The sequence below is a fragment of the Xenopus laevis genome, chromosome 5S (genome assembly GCF_017654675.1).
Source record: "Xenopus laevis strain J_2021 chromosome 5S, Xenopus_laevis_v10.1, whole genome shotgun sequence".
NCBI lineage: Eukaryota > Metazoa > Chordata > Amphibia > Anura > Pipidae > Xenopus > Xenopus laevis.
Window position 1 is genome coordinate 138,222,982 of NC_054380.1, and position 18,702 is coordinate 138,241,683.

The 18,702-nt window shown below is 41.8% G+C and overlaps 1 protein-coding gene across 7 annotated transcripts in view; it reads right to left on the reverse strand.

Moving 5' to 3' along the window:
* Positions 1-278: 278 nt before the first annotated feature.
* hmbox1.S (homeobox containing 1 S homeolog) overlaps positions 279-18,702 on the reverse strand; it is a 46,835-nt gene continuing 28,411 nt past the window's right edge. For 2 of the 7 annotated variants that reach the window (XM_018266024.2, XM_018266022.2), the window contains exons 4-10: positions 11,475-11,560; positions 10,176-10,286; positions 7,535-7,691; positions 4,488-4,570; positions 2,812-2,907; positions 2,313-2,407; positions 279-497 (exon numbers count right to left, since the gene is read on the reverse strand). In XM_018266024.2, coding sequence (XP_018121513.1) covers positions 360-497; positions 2,313-2,407; positions 2,812-2,907; positions 4,488-4,570; positions 7,535-7,691; positions 10,176-10,286; positions 11,475-11,560 — 766 coding nt within the window. In that variant the 3' untranslated portion in view covers positions 279-359. Of the gene's footprint in view, positions 504-2,312; positions 2,408-2,811; positions 2,908-4,487; positions 4,571-7,534; positions 7,692-10,175; positions 10,287-11,474; positions 11,561-18,702 lie in introns of all 7 variants that reach the window. The other 5 variants (XM_018266028.2, XM_018266027.2, XM_041565102.1 and 2 more) reach the window with 5 other exon arrangements.

An 18,702-nucleotide genomic window follows, 5' to 3' on the forward strand; every position in this document is an offset into this window, starting at 1 on the left:
CATGAAGCTGGATCCTTGGGAAATGTGTGACTGTAGCGAGTGTGTGTGGACAGAAAAAGAAGATAGGGAATGTATAGATTATCATTAAGGCTGGAAGCACCTTTAAATTGGAATGCCGAGATGGAGCAGTCAAGTTAATAAGACCCGTGTGAGACCTGGGACAGGGGGGTGTCATTAATACTGAGAGAGCAAACACAGAGGCTATGGCATCCGCACAGAACAAGACCAGATAAGTGGAAGAACAAGAGACTGCGGTTCTACTGTAAGAGGGACACATATTAAGGACTGAGGAAAGATTTCTTAAGGTGCTACGTCTAAGTATTTTCATGTTTGACCCTTCCCGTAGGCGAATGGTTTGATCAGTCGTCGTCCAGAGCTTCTGTCTTGATCTCGCCGGTGCCTTGCCGGGCCAGTGCCAAGATGGTGTGATTGACGGCTGCCATCTCCACCGCTAATGAGATTGGGTCTTGATGGTCGCTATGGCTCGTACTGTCGTCCTAAGCATGTAGAGGGGAATAGAAAGCTGTTAAATGAGAGTAATACAGTGTTGTATATTATATGAGATACTGTATTTATAAATTCAACTCTCTTGTATATTTGCTTATAGTTAAGTTGGGTTGAAAAAACGAGTCCATCAAGTCTAACTCCTCCAAATGAAAACCCAGCCCCATACACACACCCCTCCCTACTGTCACATAAATGATATATACCCATATCTATACTAACTATAGAGTTTAGTATCACAATAGCCTTTGTATTATGTCTGTCCAAGAAATCATCCAAGTCCCTCTTATAGTCATTAACTGAATCATCACCCGGCAGTGCATTCCCCAACCTCACTGTCCTCACTGTGATGAACCCCCTACTCTGTTCCTTTAAATGAAACTTCTTTTCCTCTAGTCTGAAGGGGAGGCCTCTGGTACGTGATTCTCTTTATGGGTATAAAGGTCCCCTGCCATTTGTCTATAATGTCCTCTAATGTACTTGTAAAGTCTAATCATGTCCCCTCACAAGCGCCTTTTTTCCCCCAGAGAAAACAACCCCAACCTTGTCAGTCTCCCCTCATAATTTAACTCTTCCCTCCCTCTAACCAGTTTAGTTGCACTTAGTCTCTGCACTCTCTCCAGCTCATTTATATCCCTCTTAAGGACTGGAGTCCAAAACTGCCCCCATACTCCAGATGAGGCCTCACCAGGGACCTATAAAGAGGCAGAATTATGTTTCATCCCTTGAGTTAATGCCCTTTTTTATACAAGAACTTTATTTGCTTTCGTAGCCACAGAATGACACTGCCCAGAATTAGACAAAAACCCCAAGATCCTTCTCATTTAAAGGAACAGTAACAAAAAAAAAAATGAATGGCTGCCCCATGGCTACACAGCAGCTTGTTTATATAAACTATAGTAGTACTTATCTGTTATCTACTACGTGTCCTGTGCCTGAATTGCTGCCCCCATGGCTACACAGCAGCTTGTTTATATAAACTATAGTAGTACTTATCTGTTATCTACTGTGTATCCTGTGCTTGAATGGCTGCCCCCATGGCTACACAGCAGTTTGTTTATATAAACTATAGTAGTACTTATCTGTTATCTACGGTGTATCCTGTGCTTGAATGGCTGCCCCCATGGCTACACAGCAGCTTGTTTATATAATCTATAGTAGTGTTTCTGAAGGAAACACAGCAGTTGTACCAGTGCAGGTTAACACTACATTATATTTTAGATATTTGGATGTAATCACAAAATTTGAGCTTCCTTTAGCTCACCGTTATATCCGTGGTTATTTTGCGCACACACGCGGGTTCCTGGCCAGTGTAATTAAGTGCTTGTTTGGATTTCATTAAATCACAGAAATAAAGATGAGCATTTACAATTCCTCAGTCCCAAAATGGCTGCTATTAAATCATGGGAAATGTGCCGGAGAGAATTGTCAGGTGATCCCTAATTGTCTCTTAGTACCGACTGCCGGGACCAATGAAATGACGCAATTCCAGGTTGTTAATATTAATATTCCAAATAGAACTAAACGACCTGCTCTTGTCAGTGGCAGATAATGGGGCTGTCTGACTGCAAACTGTCACCTCCTCCCCTCGCTATTGTCAAGGATTTCATTATTATATATATATGTTATATAACTGCTGCGTTTGCTACAGAAACATAATATTTTTATAAAGTGATGGGTGTGACCCATTGTAACTACAGGGGGTGCAACGCCTTCCTCTTTCCTCCCCCCACACAGAGAATCAGAAGAGCCTCCTATGAGGAAACCAAACTGCTCAGAGCTGCTAAAGGAAAAGCCCAGGTCCTCACCTGTTCAGAATAATCGTTTCCATCCACATCGTCGCTGTTTGAATGACCCCCGGGACTCTGTACGTCAATCCCATGACTCTCTAGGATTGCTGCTTCTTCGAAAAAAGCAAACATGGCCCTAAATTATGTGCACTGGTAATTCCAATCTTCCTAGACAGAGAAGATCGGAATAAAGGGGCCCTGCTAATAAAGGGGAAGCAAAGCAGAGCTTCTGTCTTAATCGAAACAAATGGGCCCAGGAACATGGTGGAGCTTCACTTCCCCTGTTTAACTCAACAAATAACAGAATCTATAGATTTTTCTGATTAAAACAATAGGGGAAAGGGTAATATTTGCCCCCCCCCCCCCCCCCACTGTTGGACTGGGAGTCAAATGTGTCCCGGAAGCTACAGTGTAACAGCGCTACGGTCTAGAAGCACTGCAGGTATAATGAAAGATGGCTGGAACTATAGAATGGTCAATAGGGTGTCTGGTTCTGTTGTGTGTCCTGGCACATTACCAATGTTGGCTCGTCTTTTTATCTCCTTCCTCCTATTAGCAAACCAGTTGTACACTTTCAGTGAGGTGACTCGCTCCAGATCCGACAGCTTCTTGCCTGAAACACAAGGAGGAAACACAAGGAGGAAACACAGAGAGGAAACACAGAGAGGAAACACAGAGAGGAAACACAGAGAGGAAACACAGAGAGGAAACACAGAGAGGAAACACAGAGAGGAAACAGAGAGAAAACACAGAGAGGAAACAGAGAGAAAACACAGAGAGGAAACACAAGGAAGAAACAAAGAGAAAACACAGAGAGGAAACACAAGGAGGAAGCACAAAAAGGAAACAAAGAGAAACACAAGGAGAAAACATAAGGAGGAAACACAGAAAGGAAACGAAGAGGAAACACCAGGAGGAAACACAGAGAGCAAACACAGAGAGGAAACACAGAGAGGATGCAATAGGAGGGAACACAGAGAGGAAACAAACACAGAGAGGAAACAAACACAGAGAGGAAAACACAAGTTGGAAACACAAGGAGGAAGCAAAGAGGAAACACAAGGAGGAAAAACAGAGATGAAACAGTGAGAAAACAGAAGAGGAAATAGAAATTACAGAGAAGAAACACAAGGAGGAAACACAGTAAATCAGGATGTTTTGCTTATTAAGATATTGGGGTTCATTGATAATGTGAATGTATATGACCCATGGCAGGGCTCTGGCATCTACACTAGCACTATATGCAATTGTTCCACTCCCCCCTTGAACCTATATTGCACTTACAATGTGCTTTGCCCTTCTTATTCTTTTATTGCCCCTCTACTACTCACTTTCTATTCTGACACCGCAGCTGCTGGGATAAATCAAGGACAAGTTCCCCTTTAATAGTGCCAGAGCCAGTTAAACCTTGAGAGTGCGTCAGAGAGGTGAGTGTATGTAGCGAGTTTTCTCCCGCGTTCTCCCGTCACTATACAAGCCAAGCGGCCTGGCACTGTCTCCCAGCACCCTGGCACCCTACCAAGGCCTTTAAAAGCAAATGAATTATTGTGCAGACATGAATTATGTAGATAGCCCTGATTTCTACTTCACATTTCAAGGTCTTTGCTGAATAATATGTAAAGAAAAAACAAACTGTCTGGTATCTGCATTAACAGGTGCATTAACTTGGTGACATGACTGCACAACAACAGGAGGCCAGGGACGCAAACATCTGTCTGCCTGGGATCCTCTGTTAATATACATACAAGACATTTCTCTGCTGCCTGTGCTTCCTCTCCATATCAACCCTTGCCACTCCCTGCACCCTTCCATCACTTATTCAAATCATTAATTTAAAGCACCAGTAACACCAAAAACTGAAAGGGCATTGGATGCATTAAAATATTATGTACTATATTTATATATTGCTCTAGAACTATGGGGGTGGGTGGAGCCACTCAAGTAGGCCTATAGAGCAAACTTCAGCTAGGCCTCAAGCTCCTTATCACCTCCCACAGATCAACGAGATTCTTGCGGCCACTGAGCTAACACACGACAAATGAAAACACTGAGATTTCAGCCAATCAGATTCATTTGCTCAGTTTTGCTACATGTATTCTGTTGCTGATGTCATTGCGTGCTGATGTCATTGCGTGCTGATGTCATTGCGTGCTGATGTCATTGCGTGCTGATGTCATTGCGTGCAGTACTCACCTGGTTTCTGTATAACAGCATTGCAGGCGTTTGCAATCTCCTCGCGCTTGGCCTCGTCCGGGTACTGGTTCTCATTAAAATAGCTGGAAAGTACAAATGTTAAATATTAGAGCAGTGTTGAGATAAAGGCAAAGTACTGCTGCTTGCCCCCAATGGGCAGATACTTTTCTGACATCACTGAGGATTTGTGGGACACAGATGAGAAAGATATTTTGGGGTGGCAGCTAAATGATCCTTTCATCCGTTCTTTATGTTAACCCAAAGGTGCCTAAATATTCACTGCTTTGCTTAAATAGATTGCTAAGGAAAATGGTATATATCCGGCTGCTTATAGTTTCTGCACTGCCAGTTCTGACTCCTGATCCACTGTAGCAGAAACATCCGGGATTTGTGCTACATTTTTTGTCAGGGGTCAGAACCAGACAAAAGAATGGGAACGACAGACACGGATTTCAACAGCAATTACATTTACATATTAACTATAAAACAGTGAAAAAAACCCTGAAATTAAAGGGATAACCTGCCATTAAATTAACTTTCAATTTGATGCAGTGATATTTCTGGACAGTTTGCTATTGGGCATGAAATTATTTGTGGGGTTTGAGTTATTTAGCTTTTTATTCAGCAGCTCTCCAGTTTGCAGTTTCAGCCATTTGGTTGCTAGGGTCTAAATTACCCTAGCAACCATGCATTGATTTGAGTAAGAGACTGGAATATGAATAGGAGAGGCCTGAATAGAAAGATGAGGAATATAAAGTAACAATTACAATACATTTGTAGCCTTACAGAGAATTTGTTTTTAGATGGGGTCAGTGACCCCCCCCCCCATTTGAAAGAAATTTGAAAGAGTCAGAATAAAAAGGGAAAATTTAAAAACAATACAAAATAATTGATGAAACCTATTTGAAAAGTTGCTTAGAAGGGGCCATTCTATAATATACTAAAAGTTAACTTACAGATGAAGCATTGGATGAGCTGATTATACACAGACATAAGCTGTTGAGACTAGTAAAGCCTGATAAAGGTATTGGACCTGTCATCCAGAATGCTCAGGACCTGGGGTTTTACGGATAACAGATCTTTCTGTAATTTGGATCTTCATGCCTAGTCTACTAGAAAATCATGTAAACATGTTTTGCCTCCAATAAGGATTAATTATATCTTAGTTGGGATCAAGTACAAACTACTGTGTTATTATTACAAAGAAAAAGAAAATACATTTTTCAAAATTTGGATTATTGGGATAAAATGGAGTCTATGGGAGACGGCCTTTCTGAAATTTGTCTCTTTCAGGAGAACGGGTTTCCGGATAATGGATCCGATACCTGTATTCGCCATTTAAAACTGCTAAAATCTAAGAAAAGTGCAACTGGATTTAGATCCCCTTTAAATAAACCCGCTGCCTGACCACCCTCCAGCCAATCAGCCGTAGTTCTAGTTTAATCTACTGAGACTCTTCTAACTGGAAGTCTGAAAGCCAAACTGTGTGGGAAGGAGTTATGAAGATTTCCCCCTTTCCTTGGAGCCTCTGTTCCTCAGCGCTGTGAGCAGGACTAAATTGTGAGTAGGACTAAATTGTGAGCTGGACTAAATTGTGAGCTGGACTAAATTGTGAGCTGGACTAAATTGGATCCAGTACATTTTATGATCAAGGTATAACGTTATTACACCAGACACTTGGCCAGCAGCCATGGTACATGCAATGCCCAAAACTGGCCTCTGAGGCTTTTGGAAGAGAAACAATCGATAGGAGACAGCAGGATTATCTGAACCAATAATAACAGCAGCACTAGCAGACGGGATGCACGTCTAGGGCCCCAGTCTTGTTATTCATCTACTGTGCCCTCTCCTGTGCCCTCCCGTTCCCTCTCCTGTGCCTTTTCCTGTGCCTTTTCCTGTGCCCTCCCGTTCCCTCTCCTGTGCCCTCCAGTTCCCCCTCCTGTGCCTTTTCCTGTGCCCTCCCGTTCCCCCTCCTGTGCCTTTTCCTGTGCCCTCCCGTTCCCCCTCCTGTGCCCTCCCGTTCCCCCTCCTGTGCCCTCCCGTTCCCCCTCCTGTGCCCTCCCGTTCCCCCTCCTGTGCCTTTTCCTGTGCCCTCCAGTTCCCCCTCCTGTGCCTTTTCCTGTGCCCTCCAGTTCCCCCTCCTGTGCCTTTTCCTGTGCCTTTTCCTGTGCCCTCCCGTTCCCCCTCCTGTGCCCTCCCGTTCCCCCTGCTGTGCCCTCCCGTTCCCTCTCCTGTGCCCTCTCCTGTCTTCCCCTGTGCTTTCCCTTGTACCCTCTCCTGTGCCGATACTTGGAGCTGCTGGGAGAGACCAGACCCTACCAATAAGAACATAGGGTCACAAGAGTGACGTTCGTCCCATTATAGGCACTCCAGAGACCCCATCTTCTTAATTTAAGCTTCCTCGTAATGAAATAAGAAACTTTCTAAATACAGTCAATTAAATATTCTGCATTGTTTCTGAAATAATCAAGTTTATCTTCACTATTCCTCTCTCAGCATCTGTTTCTCTTCATTCTCTCTTCATGCAGCAGTTGGGTGTCAGATATTCACTGACAGTTAGATCCAATATATCTTATAGGGAGGCTCCTTTCCTAGCAGATGTATTAGAGCTCACTCAAATAACTGATTCCAGTACAAACAAAATCTAACAAAATAACTGCCTTTTGCACAAATCCTGCATGTAGAGAGACATGATGTCTGGTGAGTTTAATAGAGTGACCTCTAATACATCTTCTAGGCAAAAGGAGCCCCCCTATAAGATATATTGGATCTAACTGTCAGTGAATATCTGACACCCAACTGCTGCATGAAGAGAGAATGAAGAGAAACAGATGTTGAGAGAGGGATCGTGAACATAAACTTATTTCACAAACAGTACAGAATATTTAGTTGATTATATTTAGAAAGTGTCTAATTTCAGTATGAGGAAGCTAATATTATATTTTCATTTTCACAATAGTTCCCCTTTAATGATTGGCTCAGTTAAGTATTGTTCCCTGCCCTCACAAACACAAATATGATAGTACAGTAGCTGCCTTGGGACATACCTTTCCATCACAGCCAAGCACTCCTTCCTCCAGGTAAAGCGGCTTCCCCTCCGTAATCTAAAGGTACCAGAAGTAGCGGTGACAGGAGGCGGGGTCTGTCTCCACTCTGCGTCTGTGTCTATGGGGATAGGGGCGGGTCTCATACTTAGTGTTGCACCTGGAAACCAAGGGGGGGGGAACAAAAGTGACCAGCAGGGTCTGCATTTTGGCTTCTTAGCGAATAATCGGATACACTGCAGTAAGCAATGGACAGAATGGATGAGATAGAATTACAGCTATGGGACCTGTTATCCACAACGCTCAGGACCTGGGGGTTTCTGGATAACAGATCTTTCTGTAATTTGGATCTCCATACTTTTAGTCCACTACAGAAGAACTGAAACATTAAACCCAATGGCGGTTGGTCTCCAGATGAAGTACAAATCATTGAAAAAACATTTTGAATCATTTGATTAAAGAGAGTCTATGGGAGACAACGTTCCTCTAATTTGGAGCTTTTTCATTAATGAGTTTACGGTTAAAAGGAAACGGTAACAGTGACAATATAATGTAGTGTTTCCCTGCACTGATAAAACGGATGTGTTTGCTTCAGAAACACTACTATAGTTTATATAAACAAGCTGCTGTGTAGCCATGGGGGCAGCCATTCAAGCACAGGATACACAGTAGATAACAGATAAGTACTACTATAGTTTATATAAACAAGCTGCTGTGTAGCCATGGGGGCAGCCATTCAAGCACAGGATACACAGTAGATAACAGATAAGTACTACTATAGTTTATATAAACAAGCTGCTGTGTAGCCATGGGGGCAGCCATTCAAGCACAGGATACACAGTAGATAACAGATAAGTACTACTATAGTTTATATAAACAAGCTGCTGTGTAGCCATGGGGGCAGCCATTCAAGCACAGGATACACAGTAGATAACAGATAAGTACTACTATAGTTTATATAAACAAGCTGCTGTGTAGCCATGGGGGCAGCCATTCAAGCACAGGATACACAGTAGATAACAGATAAGTACTACTATAGTTTATATAAACAAGCTGCTGTGTAGCCATGGGGGCAGCCATTCAAGCACAGGATACACAGTAGATAACAGATAAGTACTACTATAGTTTATATAAACAAGCTGCTGTGTAGCCATGGAGGCAGCCATTCAAGCACAGGATACACAGTAGATAACAGATAAGTACTACTATAGTTTATATAAACAAGCTGCTGTGTAGCCATTCAAGCTAGAGTCTTTCGACTCGATAGTTTAGAAATGGATAAAAGACAGGGAAACGGCATGGGATCCACTAATGAACAAGTTGTAAGGGAGGTGATTCAATGATCAGCAGAGGGCTAGTTAGCTCTGCATGTCGGCTATCATCTCCTTAGGATAAAAGAAGGAAATTGGGGGGTAATTAGAGGAACAGATAGATTGCTCTACGTGACATTAGCGCTTGTGTTTCAGTAGGAGGAGGTGTGCAGGGAGGTCTCTGGGTGCAGTTCAACTACAGTATATAAGGAGTTCTACGTCTAGCAGGCAGCAATGTGATAACGGGAGCTGCACAGCATCAGGCTGCCTAATTGGTTGGAAATGTGATTTACGAAGCGCGCAAGGTACTGCTGCAGAAATAAAATAACAAGCGCTGCTTAACCCTTCCGAGAAGCTCAGAAGAACTCATTGTATCCTGTGAATATATCACTGTGGGTGCACGGCGGCTACTTAGACTACGAGCAGAATATGTGCGGCCATGAAAAGTCTGTGGATCCAACAATGTAACGTGGGGTTTACCCCCCACACCCAAATATGGATCACACCTTCCACATTCTACTTCTGCCTCTAATATTACTCCATAAATGGACTGGAACTGCTTTACCCCCAGTGTTTCTTATTTGTGGAGAACTGCACAGTATTTCCCAGGGTTTCCTCTGGGGGTACCAAACAAGTTTATTTTACTAGCCTGAAAGTCAGTTAGGGGGAGATTTGGGGTGTTTATTTGTACCCTGGGTACCCCTGGAACTATAGCAGGGTGACTGTTACCCCAATGTTTCTATATATCTGTAACCTTGTTATGAGCTAAGGGGGCCCAGCCTGAAAGTCAGTTAGGGGGAGATTTGGGGTGAGTGCTTATTTGTACCCTGGGTACCCCTGGAACTATAGCAGGGTGACTGTTACCCCAATGTTTCTATATATCTGTAACCTTGTTATGAGCTAAGGGGGCCCAGTCTGAAGGTCAGTTAGGGGGAGATTTGGGGTGAGTGCTTATTTGTACCCTGGGTACCCCTGGAACTATAGCAGGGTGACTGTTACCCCAATGTTTCTATATATCTGTAACCTTGTTATGAGCTAAGGGGGCCCAGGCTGAAGGCCAGTTAGGGGAAGATTTGGGGTGAGTGTTTATTTGTGCCCTGGGTACCCCTGGAAATATAGCAGGGTGACACCCCAATGTTTCTATATATGTGTAACCTTGTTATGAGCTAAGGGGGCCCAGTCTAAAGGCCAGTTAGGGGGGAGATTATTTGTGTCCTGGGTACCCCCGTTACAACAGTGATTTTATATGTGAAACAAATGGTGGGACTACATGGGGGGGGGCACAAACATTCTTTATAATACTCAAGTTTAAGATAAATTCTCTATATATTTACCAGGGTTGGTCTTCTCCAGCTGGTACCATCGGTAAAACGCCCTTTTCTTCTGCTCACTCAGGTCGGAGCCTTGCTGCAGCAGCCAGTGAGAGATCCTGCTCTGACTGATACCTGAAGCACAGAAAACCCTCATCTATAGAACGGTTATTACTGGTGGTATAAATCTGCATATGAAGTGCCTTCCAGCTGACTTATCTCTCAGGGGTTTCCCTCACAGGCATTCCCATAACTGATTCACCTGTAGAGTCCTCTAAACACAGAGTAGTTGCAACGTTACACTAATATGTCGTTGTGTTTACACACTAAGGGCACTACACTATAGTGCAGAAGAGTAAAACTGAAAGTACTCCCAATTTCCAAGTTTCCTGGTTCTTCACAGCAATTGTGATAATCATTTTAAGTCACTATTAAAGATCCCTGTAAGATGAAGTCCTTGTTTGTACGTCTGAGAAACAAGAAAGGCTCCTAACACTGAGCTTATCATCCCCATAGGGGTGGGAGGGGCAGCAGTAATTATCCATTAGTACTTAATACATTTATAGGGACCTGTTATCCAGAATGCATGGGACCTGGGGCCGATCTTGCCATAATTTGGATCTTCATACCTTAAGCCTATTAGAAAATCATATAAATATTAAATAAGCCCAATAGGCTAATTTTTTTGTCCAAAAAAAGATTTTTTATATCTTAGTTGGGATAAAAACAGATAAATAAGTCAGATAAATAGTTACTTTACCAATAAACTATATTTATGCCACCTGATAATATTATTTGCTTCTTCCTGTTCCACCAGGAGTTTGAGTCCATCTAAAAATCCCCCTAAATGTCACTTTACTAAGGCAGTACTACAGTCTACTAGTTCCCCTTTAATTTAATTCCAAGGATTTCTTTTATTCATGCAAAAGAGAAAGGAAAAGTTGCCAGAACTGACACATAAACCTGTTGTGAAGTTCATGACAATGGGTCTTAAATCACATACTAGAAAAAAAAATCTCTTTGTTCCAAAAGTGAAAAGTTTAATTTATTAAGGTGAGAAAAATGGGCGATGTTTTGGGCTAATAAAAGGCACTAAGTTTGCCCAAGGGCAGTTACCCATAGCAACCGATCAGCAGGTAGAATTTACTGGTCACCTGTTTGAATTCAAACGTCTTATTGGTTGCTATGGGTTACTGCTCCTGAGCAAACTTCATGCCTTATACTACATATGAGGGTTAGTGTGAAACATCAGGGGGGCATCACACACACACTGATACGGGGGGGGGGGGGGGAATAAAGGAGGCGGGTGGAGGAGTTTCTTACCAGTCACTTGTGCAACAACGGCCTGGGATATTCTTCTGTTGGCAAGAAACGCCTTGATTTCTTCTTTGATGACACTGCTGTCCCTCCTGTGGAGACAGACAGACAGAAGGTTCAAGTGATTGCAATGCACAGAATATGAAACACCAAAGGACGATGCCCATATCTTGGGGGGGGTGGATCTGCCAGAAGGGAAGCTGCCACCACAATGTTTAAATACAAATATACAGGAAAGTGTTTGTAATTTGCTAATTAATAGCAGCCCTATAATAGTAACAATTCAGGCCTTTACAGTCTCCTCCAGCAGCTAGCCATGCTTACACCTGGACTTGTGAGTCAGCGGCACTGCACATGCTCAGTGGGCTCTGATTGGCTGTTGAGAAGCTAAACTTAGGGCTCGTCACTAATTATCCAGCAGAAAATGAGCTTCCCTGGCTGTAATATAAGCTGATGCTACAGGTTTGCTGATTATTCAATTCTGATACTAATTGCACTGGTTTCTGTGCTGCCATGTAGTAATTATGTGTATTAATTACTAATCAGCCTTATATTGTGACATTTCTATACTATGTGTACTGTATATTGTGAGTGGCTCCCTAAGCTCAGTAAGTGACAGCAGCACAGAGCATGTGCCTTATCTCCCAACATTTTGGAAATAAAAAAAATTAATAAAAAAGTTGCCGCGCAGCGTGGCAAAACAGTTTTTGACCAGACCCATTTTTGGGTTCATTTTACAAAATTTCGCAGTTTATCAAAGTTTGAAAAAATTTCTGTGTTTTTTTCAGTTATTACAGTTTTGCTAATGAAGGGGAATTGCCCTTTAAGCTGTGAGTCTAACTTTTCCCAAGGGACCAGTTATCTTATATTGTTACAGTTACTTATTTGCTTATCTAGACACATTTGAATTGTTACAAATGTATCTTACCTTCTATTATGGCTGTTCTGGGCTCTCTGCCAAAAGCCAATTAAGTTAGAAACATTGTTTCTTTTTCTGGCTGTTCATTGCAGAGATAAACAAGACTTTCCAGTAGAGTCCTGCGCGGGTCCATTTTTTGGAACCCGTACCCGCAATCCGGACCCACATTCTTACCTGCTTGGACCCACTACCGGACCCGTAAGTACCTTATCCGCAACCCGGACCTGCTGACCATTAAGAATCAGGAAGTGCTGTCTCTGTAAACCGGAAATGACATCATCGGAAGTAGGCATGATCAGAAAAAAGGAGTAAAAATCGCTATTGAGAAGATCCACGACCCAACCCGCGTCTATCTCAGCATCCGGAACTTCTACCCGCAACCTGCAGGGTACCTGACCCACTGCAGGACTCTACTTTCCAGTGCAAACGAGGAACTACAGGTTGAGCTGTCAAAAGAGGGACTGTCCCTCTAAAAACGGGACAGTTGGGAAGTATGCATGTGCAGTAAATCAGCAGGAAAGAAGATGGTGAGCTACTGGGGCATCTTTGGAGACACCGATCTTTACTGCTAAAGGGCTGTGGTTGCCTTGGGCTGGTACAGAAGCACAAAACATCATGTACAACACTTCTACCTACTTCTTTAGTTAGGCTTTAGTTTATAAAGTGCAATGTATAGAATATAATTCTATAATTCAGCCTACAAGAAACCAGAGACCAGGCAGAAGGGCCAGCTGAGAGGCCAAGTGGCTACCTGGAGTAATAAAGGTCATTGGAAAGTGCAGCTTTGTTGCTTTAAAGTGGATTGTGGGGCGACATGCAAAAAAGGGTTAAAGAATGGAAATAATAGGAGCAGGCAGAGCCAGGAAAGTGAAATGACATAAAGCATGTGACTGACATTTCTTTTAATGAGTGTCATATCTGATCAGAAGTGTCATAACAGCAGGATGGATGGGGGTAATTGTGGGCACGGTGAATAAGGTGTATGACTGCCATATGGCATGGAGAATGTTTCATTACTGAGGGGACACATCAATCTTTTACTTCCCACATAAAAACACAGCCGTAAAATCAGCCGGAGGGGAGAAAAAGCAGGATTTAAAGCAGCAGCTGCAGCGCCCGGGTAATTTATTGGCAAATAATTCAGGAAAGTGGCTCAGCGGAGAAACAAAACAAAAAGTCATGTCAGCGCTGAATCAGGCGCAGGTGCTGGTTACAGGGAGTTGTGGGGAGCGGGGGAAATGAACCCCAAACACATCCCCTCACTGCTGCATTCTCTGGGGGGCAGTCGTGGATGACCATTGGTGCTGCCCCTTCCTGATCCACAGTGATTGGCCGTCTGGCATCAATAGAACTCTATCTGTACAGGTACCTGGTATCCAGAATGCTCAGGACCTGGGGTTTTCCGAATAACGAGTCTTTCCGTGATCTGCATCTTCACACCTTAAATCTACTAGAAAATCACGTAAACATTAAATAAAGCCAATAGGCTGGTTTTGCTTCCAAAAAGGATTAATTATATCTTAGTTGGGATCAAGTACAAGCTACTGTTTTATTATTACTACACAGAAAAAGGAAATCATTTTTAATTATTTAGATTATATGGATAAAATGGAGTCTATGGGCCTTTCCGTAATTCAGAAATTTCTGAATAACGGATCCTGTACCTATACTACGCCCCATGTCAGGAAAGAAGGTCTCCGTCCATTGTCCTATGGCCATATTGCATCAAGGGATCGGTTATCTGGAAACCCAGTTTCAAGAAAACTCCAAATAAAGGCAAGGTCCTTTTATTGATTTTAATCAAATCAGTCTAATTTTTAAAAAAGATTTCCTATTCCCCTGTAATAAGGCAGCAAGTTGCACTTGATCCCAACGGAGGTATGATCAATATTTATTATTATAGAAAAAGCAATCCTATTCCTTATCCGGGAAAACCCCAGGTCCCAGGCATTCTGGATAACAGGTCCCATATCCGTATATATCAATCTGTAGATCCAATAGGCCTGTTGCTTGCGCATATTTAATCAATACAGGTGCCACTCAAGTTGTACTAAACAGGCGTTAAATTTAGGGATGCACTGAATCCAAGATTCGGTTCGGGATTCGGCCTTTTTCAGCAGGATTTGGCCGAATCCTTGTGCCCAGCCGACCCCTAATTTGCACATGCAAATTAGGGGCGGGGAGGGAAATCTCGTGACTGTTTGTCAGAAAACCAGGAAGTAAAAAATGTTTTCCCCTTCCCATCCCTAATTTGCATATGCAAATTATGGTTCGGTATTCAGCCAAATATTTCACGAAGGATTCGGGGGTTCGGCCGAATCCAAAATAGTGGATTCGGTGCATCCCTAGTTAAATTCCCCCCATCACTCACACCAAAGTATAAGGTCAGTGGGAGGCGTCTGTTAGTATGGTGCAGAGAGGGATATTCTGAGACAATTTGCAATTGGTTTTCATTTTTTATTATTTGTGGCTTTTGACTTATTTAGCTTTTTATTCAGCAGCTCTCCAGTTTGTAATTTCAGCACTCTAGTTGCTGGGGTCCAAATTCCCCTAGTAACCATACACTGATTTGAATAAGAGACTGGAATATGAATAGGAGAGGCCTGAATAGAAAGAGGAGGAATAAAAAGTAGCAATAACAATACATTTGTAGCCTTACAGAGCATTTGTTTTTAGATGGGGTCAGTGACCCCCCATTTGAAAGCTGGAAAGAGTCAGAAGAAGAAGGCAAATAATTCAAAAACTATAAAAAAAAAAAACAATGAAGCCATTCTATAACATACTAAAAGTTAACTTAAAGGTGCCGTTGCAAAGCCAACAATGACAAGAGCCCATAGGGCCACAGCAGAAGGGCTGAAAGTAAACCAGTTGTGGTTTACCTTAAAGGCATACTGTCATGGGAAAAAAGTCATGTGACTTTTAACTGATGTGTTTTGAAAAAAACATGTTCTCCGATGACAGGATCCCTTTAAAGGGCAATTAAAGTGAGTAAAAATGTATATAAAACGTTCCCCTTGTATAATAATCTTGTGCACCGAACCAAAGCCTCTCTTTTTTAAGTAAATAAAAACAAGTGCACACTCCAAAATCCCTGCTTCAACTCTGTATTAGCTGCCGCCATTTTGGATTTCCCAACAGTTCCCAACTGGTGAATGGAAATAGCACGAGGTCACCCTAGTGGCTCAGAATCCAAGCCTTGTGGCAAAGCCCAACTGCAGTGAGGAAAACCAAGGTCTACAGACTGGGGGGGGGGGGTAAGTTCAGTCCCCTTTAAAGCGGTTGTTCACCTTGAGTTAACTTTTCGTTAGTATAGTTGAGAGAGGGATATTCTAAGACAATTTGCAATTGGTTTTCATTTTTTATGGTTTTTGAGTTATTTGAATTTTTATTCAGCAGCTCTCCAGTTTGCAATTTCAGCCACCTGGTTGCTACAGTCCAAATTCCCCTAGCAACCATGCACTGATTTGAATAAGAGACGGGAGTATGAATAGGAGAGACCTGAATAGAAAGATGAGGAATAAAAAGTAACAACTATAAATGTGTCGCCTTACAGAGCATTTGTTTTAAGATGGGGTCAGTGGCCCCCCCCATTTCAAAGCTGGAAAGGCAAATAATTCAAAAACTATAAAAATAAATAAACAATGAAAAACAAATAAAAACTGGTTAGAATTGGCCATTGTATAACACACTAAAAGTTAAAGTGGACCTGTCACCCAGACATAAAACGCTGTATAATAAATGTCCTTTTAAAATTAAACATAAAACCCAAATTATTTTTTTTTCTTGAAGTATTCATGGATGTTGTAAACTCATTTAGAATCTCAGCCTTGCCTTAAAGAAGAAGGAAAGTCCCCTGTCAAAACAAACAGCACATTCCTTTCCTTCTATTGTGTACTCATAGGCTTCTGTATCAGACTTCCTGTTTTCAGCTTAAACCTCCAGGGCTAGGGCTTGAGCATGCTCAGTTTGCTCCTCTCTCCCTCCTCCCCTCCCTACTGTAATCTGAGCTCAGAGCTGTAAGTGAGCAGGGAGAGACTCAGACAGAAAGTGATGTCACACCAAGCTAATATGGCAGCTTCTATCCTAAACAAACAGATACAGTGTCTAGAGCTGCTACTCAGGTATGGTAAAGCATTCTGCAGAATAAATATAGCATTCTAGCTTGCACTATTGTGGCTAATATGTTGGCAATAAACTGTCTTAGAGCTTTCCTTCTCCTTTAATAACAGTGTCCACAAAATGGCTCCTGCCTGCTTGCTATAATTATGAATTCACAGATGGAAGAAAACAAGATTCAAACATATTTTTACAGCGTAATTAAAGTTCATTTTGCTTGACTAACATGGTTGAATAGGATTTGGAATTATTTACTTGGGTAACAGGTCCCCTTTAACTTTTAGGTGAAGCACCCCTTGAAGCAGATCTTTTCCATATAAGAAAGTCCTTGAGCAGACAATTTGGAGAAATAAACATGAGATTTAGCATTATGAGCCACATCCCAGTTAAATAATGCCCTAATAAATCACAGGTAGCATTACATAGCCGCGTGTCTGCACAGAAAGCCAATATATAACCTGTCTGGGATTCCAGCTGAAAAATTAGATTTATTGAGACTTTTTTATTGATTGCTTGCGGTACTTGAACATTCCTTGGGCAGTTACAGCCGAATCCTGATGGAATAGAGTTTTTTTCCCTCTCTCTTTATATTAATGAAAAAGACTTGATACAATTCTGCATCTCCTAATCCAGGTAATGCCCTTCTGCAGTCTCCAACCAATAAATCAGAATGGCACAGAATGGCAACGTTCGAGATGGCACAGAGCAAAGAACTGGCAGTTACTGGGGCCCCATAAATGTATCACAAATGGGCATTTAACCCCACAGGTGCCTCTGTAACCCGAGTTGTACTTGATCAAATATGGCTGCCAAAATGCTTTGCACAGAAGGTGCCTCCCCCTTAAAGGGATACGGTCATGAGAAAACGTGTGTTTTTCAAAAACATCAGTAAATAGTGCTACTCCAGCAGAATTCTGCACTGAAATCCATTTCTCAAAAGAGCAAACAGATTTTTTTATATTAAATTTTGAAATCTGACATGGGGCTAGACATTTTGTCAATTTCCCAGCTGCCCCTGGTCATGTGACTTGTGCCTGCACTTTAGGAGAGAAATGCTTTCTGGCAGGCTGCTGTTTTTCCTTCTAAATGTAACTGAAGGAGTCTCAGTGGGACATGGGTTTTTACTATTGAGTGTTGTTCTTAGATTTACCAGGCAGCTGTTATCTTGTGTTAGGGAGCTGTTATCTGGTTACCTTCCCATTGTTCTGTTGTTAGGCTGCTGGAGGGGAAAAGGGAGGGGGTGATATCACTCCAACTTGCAGTACAGTAGTAAAGAGTGATTTAAGTTTATCAGAGCACAAGTCACATGACTTGGGGCCGCTGGGAAATTGACAATATGTCTAGCCCCATGTCAGATTTCAAAATTGAATATAAAAAAATCTGTTTGTTCTTTTGAGAAATGGATTTCAGTGCAGAATTCTGCTGGAGCAGCACTATTAACTGATTCATTTTGGAAAAATGTTTTTTTCCCATGAGAATATCCCTTTAATGACATTTTATTTATTTATAATACACAAATGCCATGAATATCTTGTAAATTATATCCTTATAAACGGTGAGTTCTGATGTCATCAGTTATAAACGATGAGTTCTGATGTCAGTTCTGTCACATGACTCACTGAAACTTGTGTATTATAATAAATAAAGTACCCCCAGTTGCAAAATATGAGGATATTAGAAATTATCTCGGAGTTCCATGGCCTTCGGCCTCATGATTTTATATGGCCATGAAACTCCTCGGTAACTTATAATATCCTTATAATTTACAAGAGGGGGTACTTTATTCACTATATTATATACACACACGGGCAGATTAATCAAGGGTTGAATTTAGAAGTAATGGGAGTTTTTTTGAACTTTGAAGTTCAAATAAAAAAAGACCAACCGAAACTTATTAAAAAAAAGGATTTTTTTTTGCAGGTTAATAGGCTATATTTGATAGTTCGCATCGAAGTAAGATTGAATTTGATTCGAAGTACTTTCAAAAAAAAAAAAAAAAAAAATTTAGATTTTTCAAAGTCCACCAATTGACCCCCATAGGCAAAAACAGCAATTTATTCGGCAAATTCTATTTCTGACCCGTGATGGGGCTAAGAATGTTAAAAGCAAAAGAAAAACTGTATCTCATTTGAGAGTTTTTAAATTAAATTTAAAAAACTCCCCTTAACGCCCATAAATTCGAATTATGACCAATCGAGA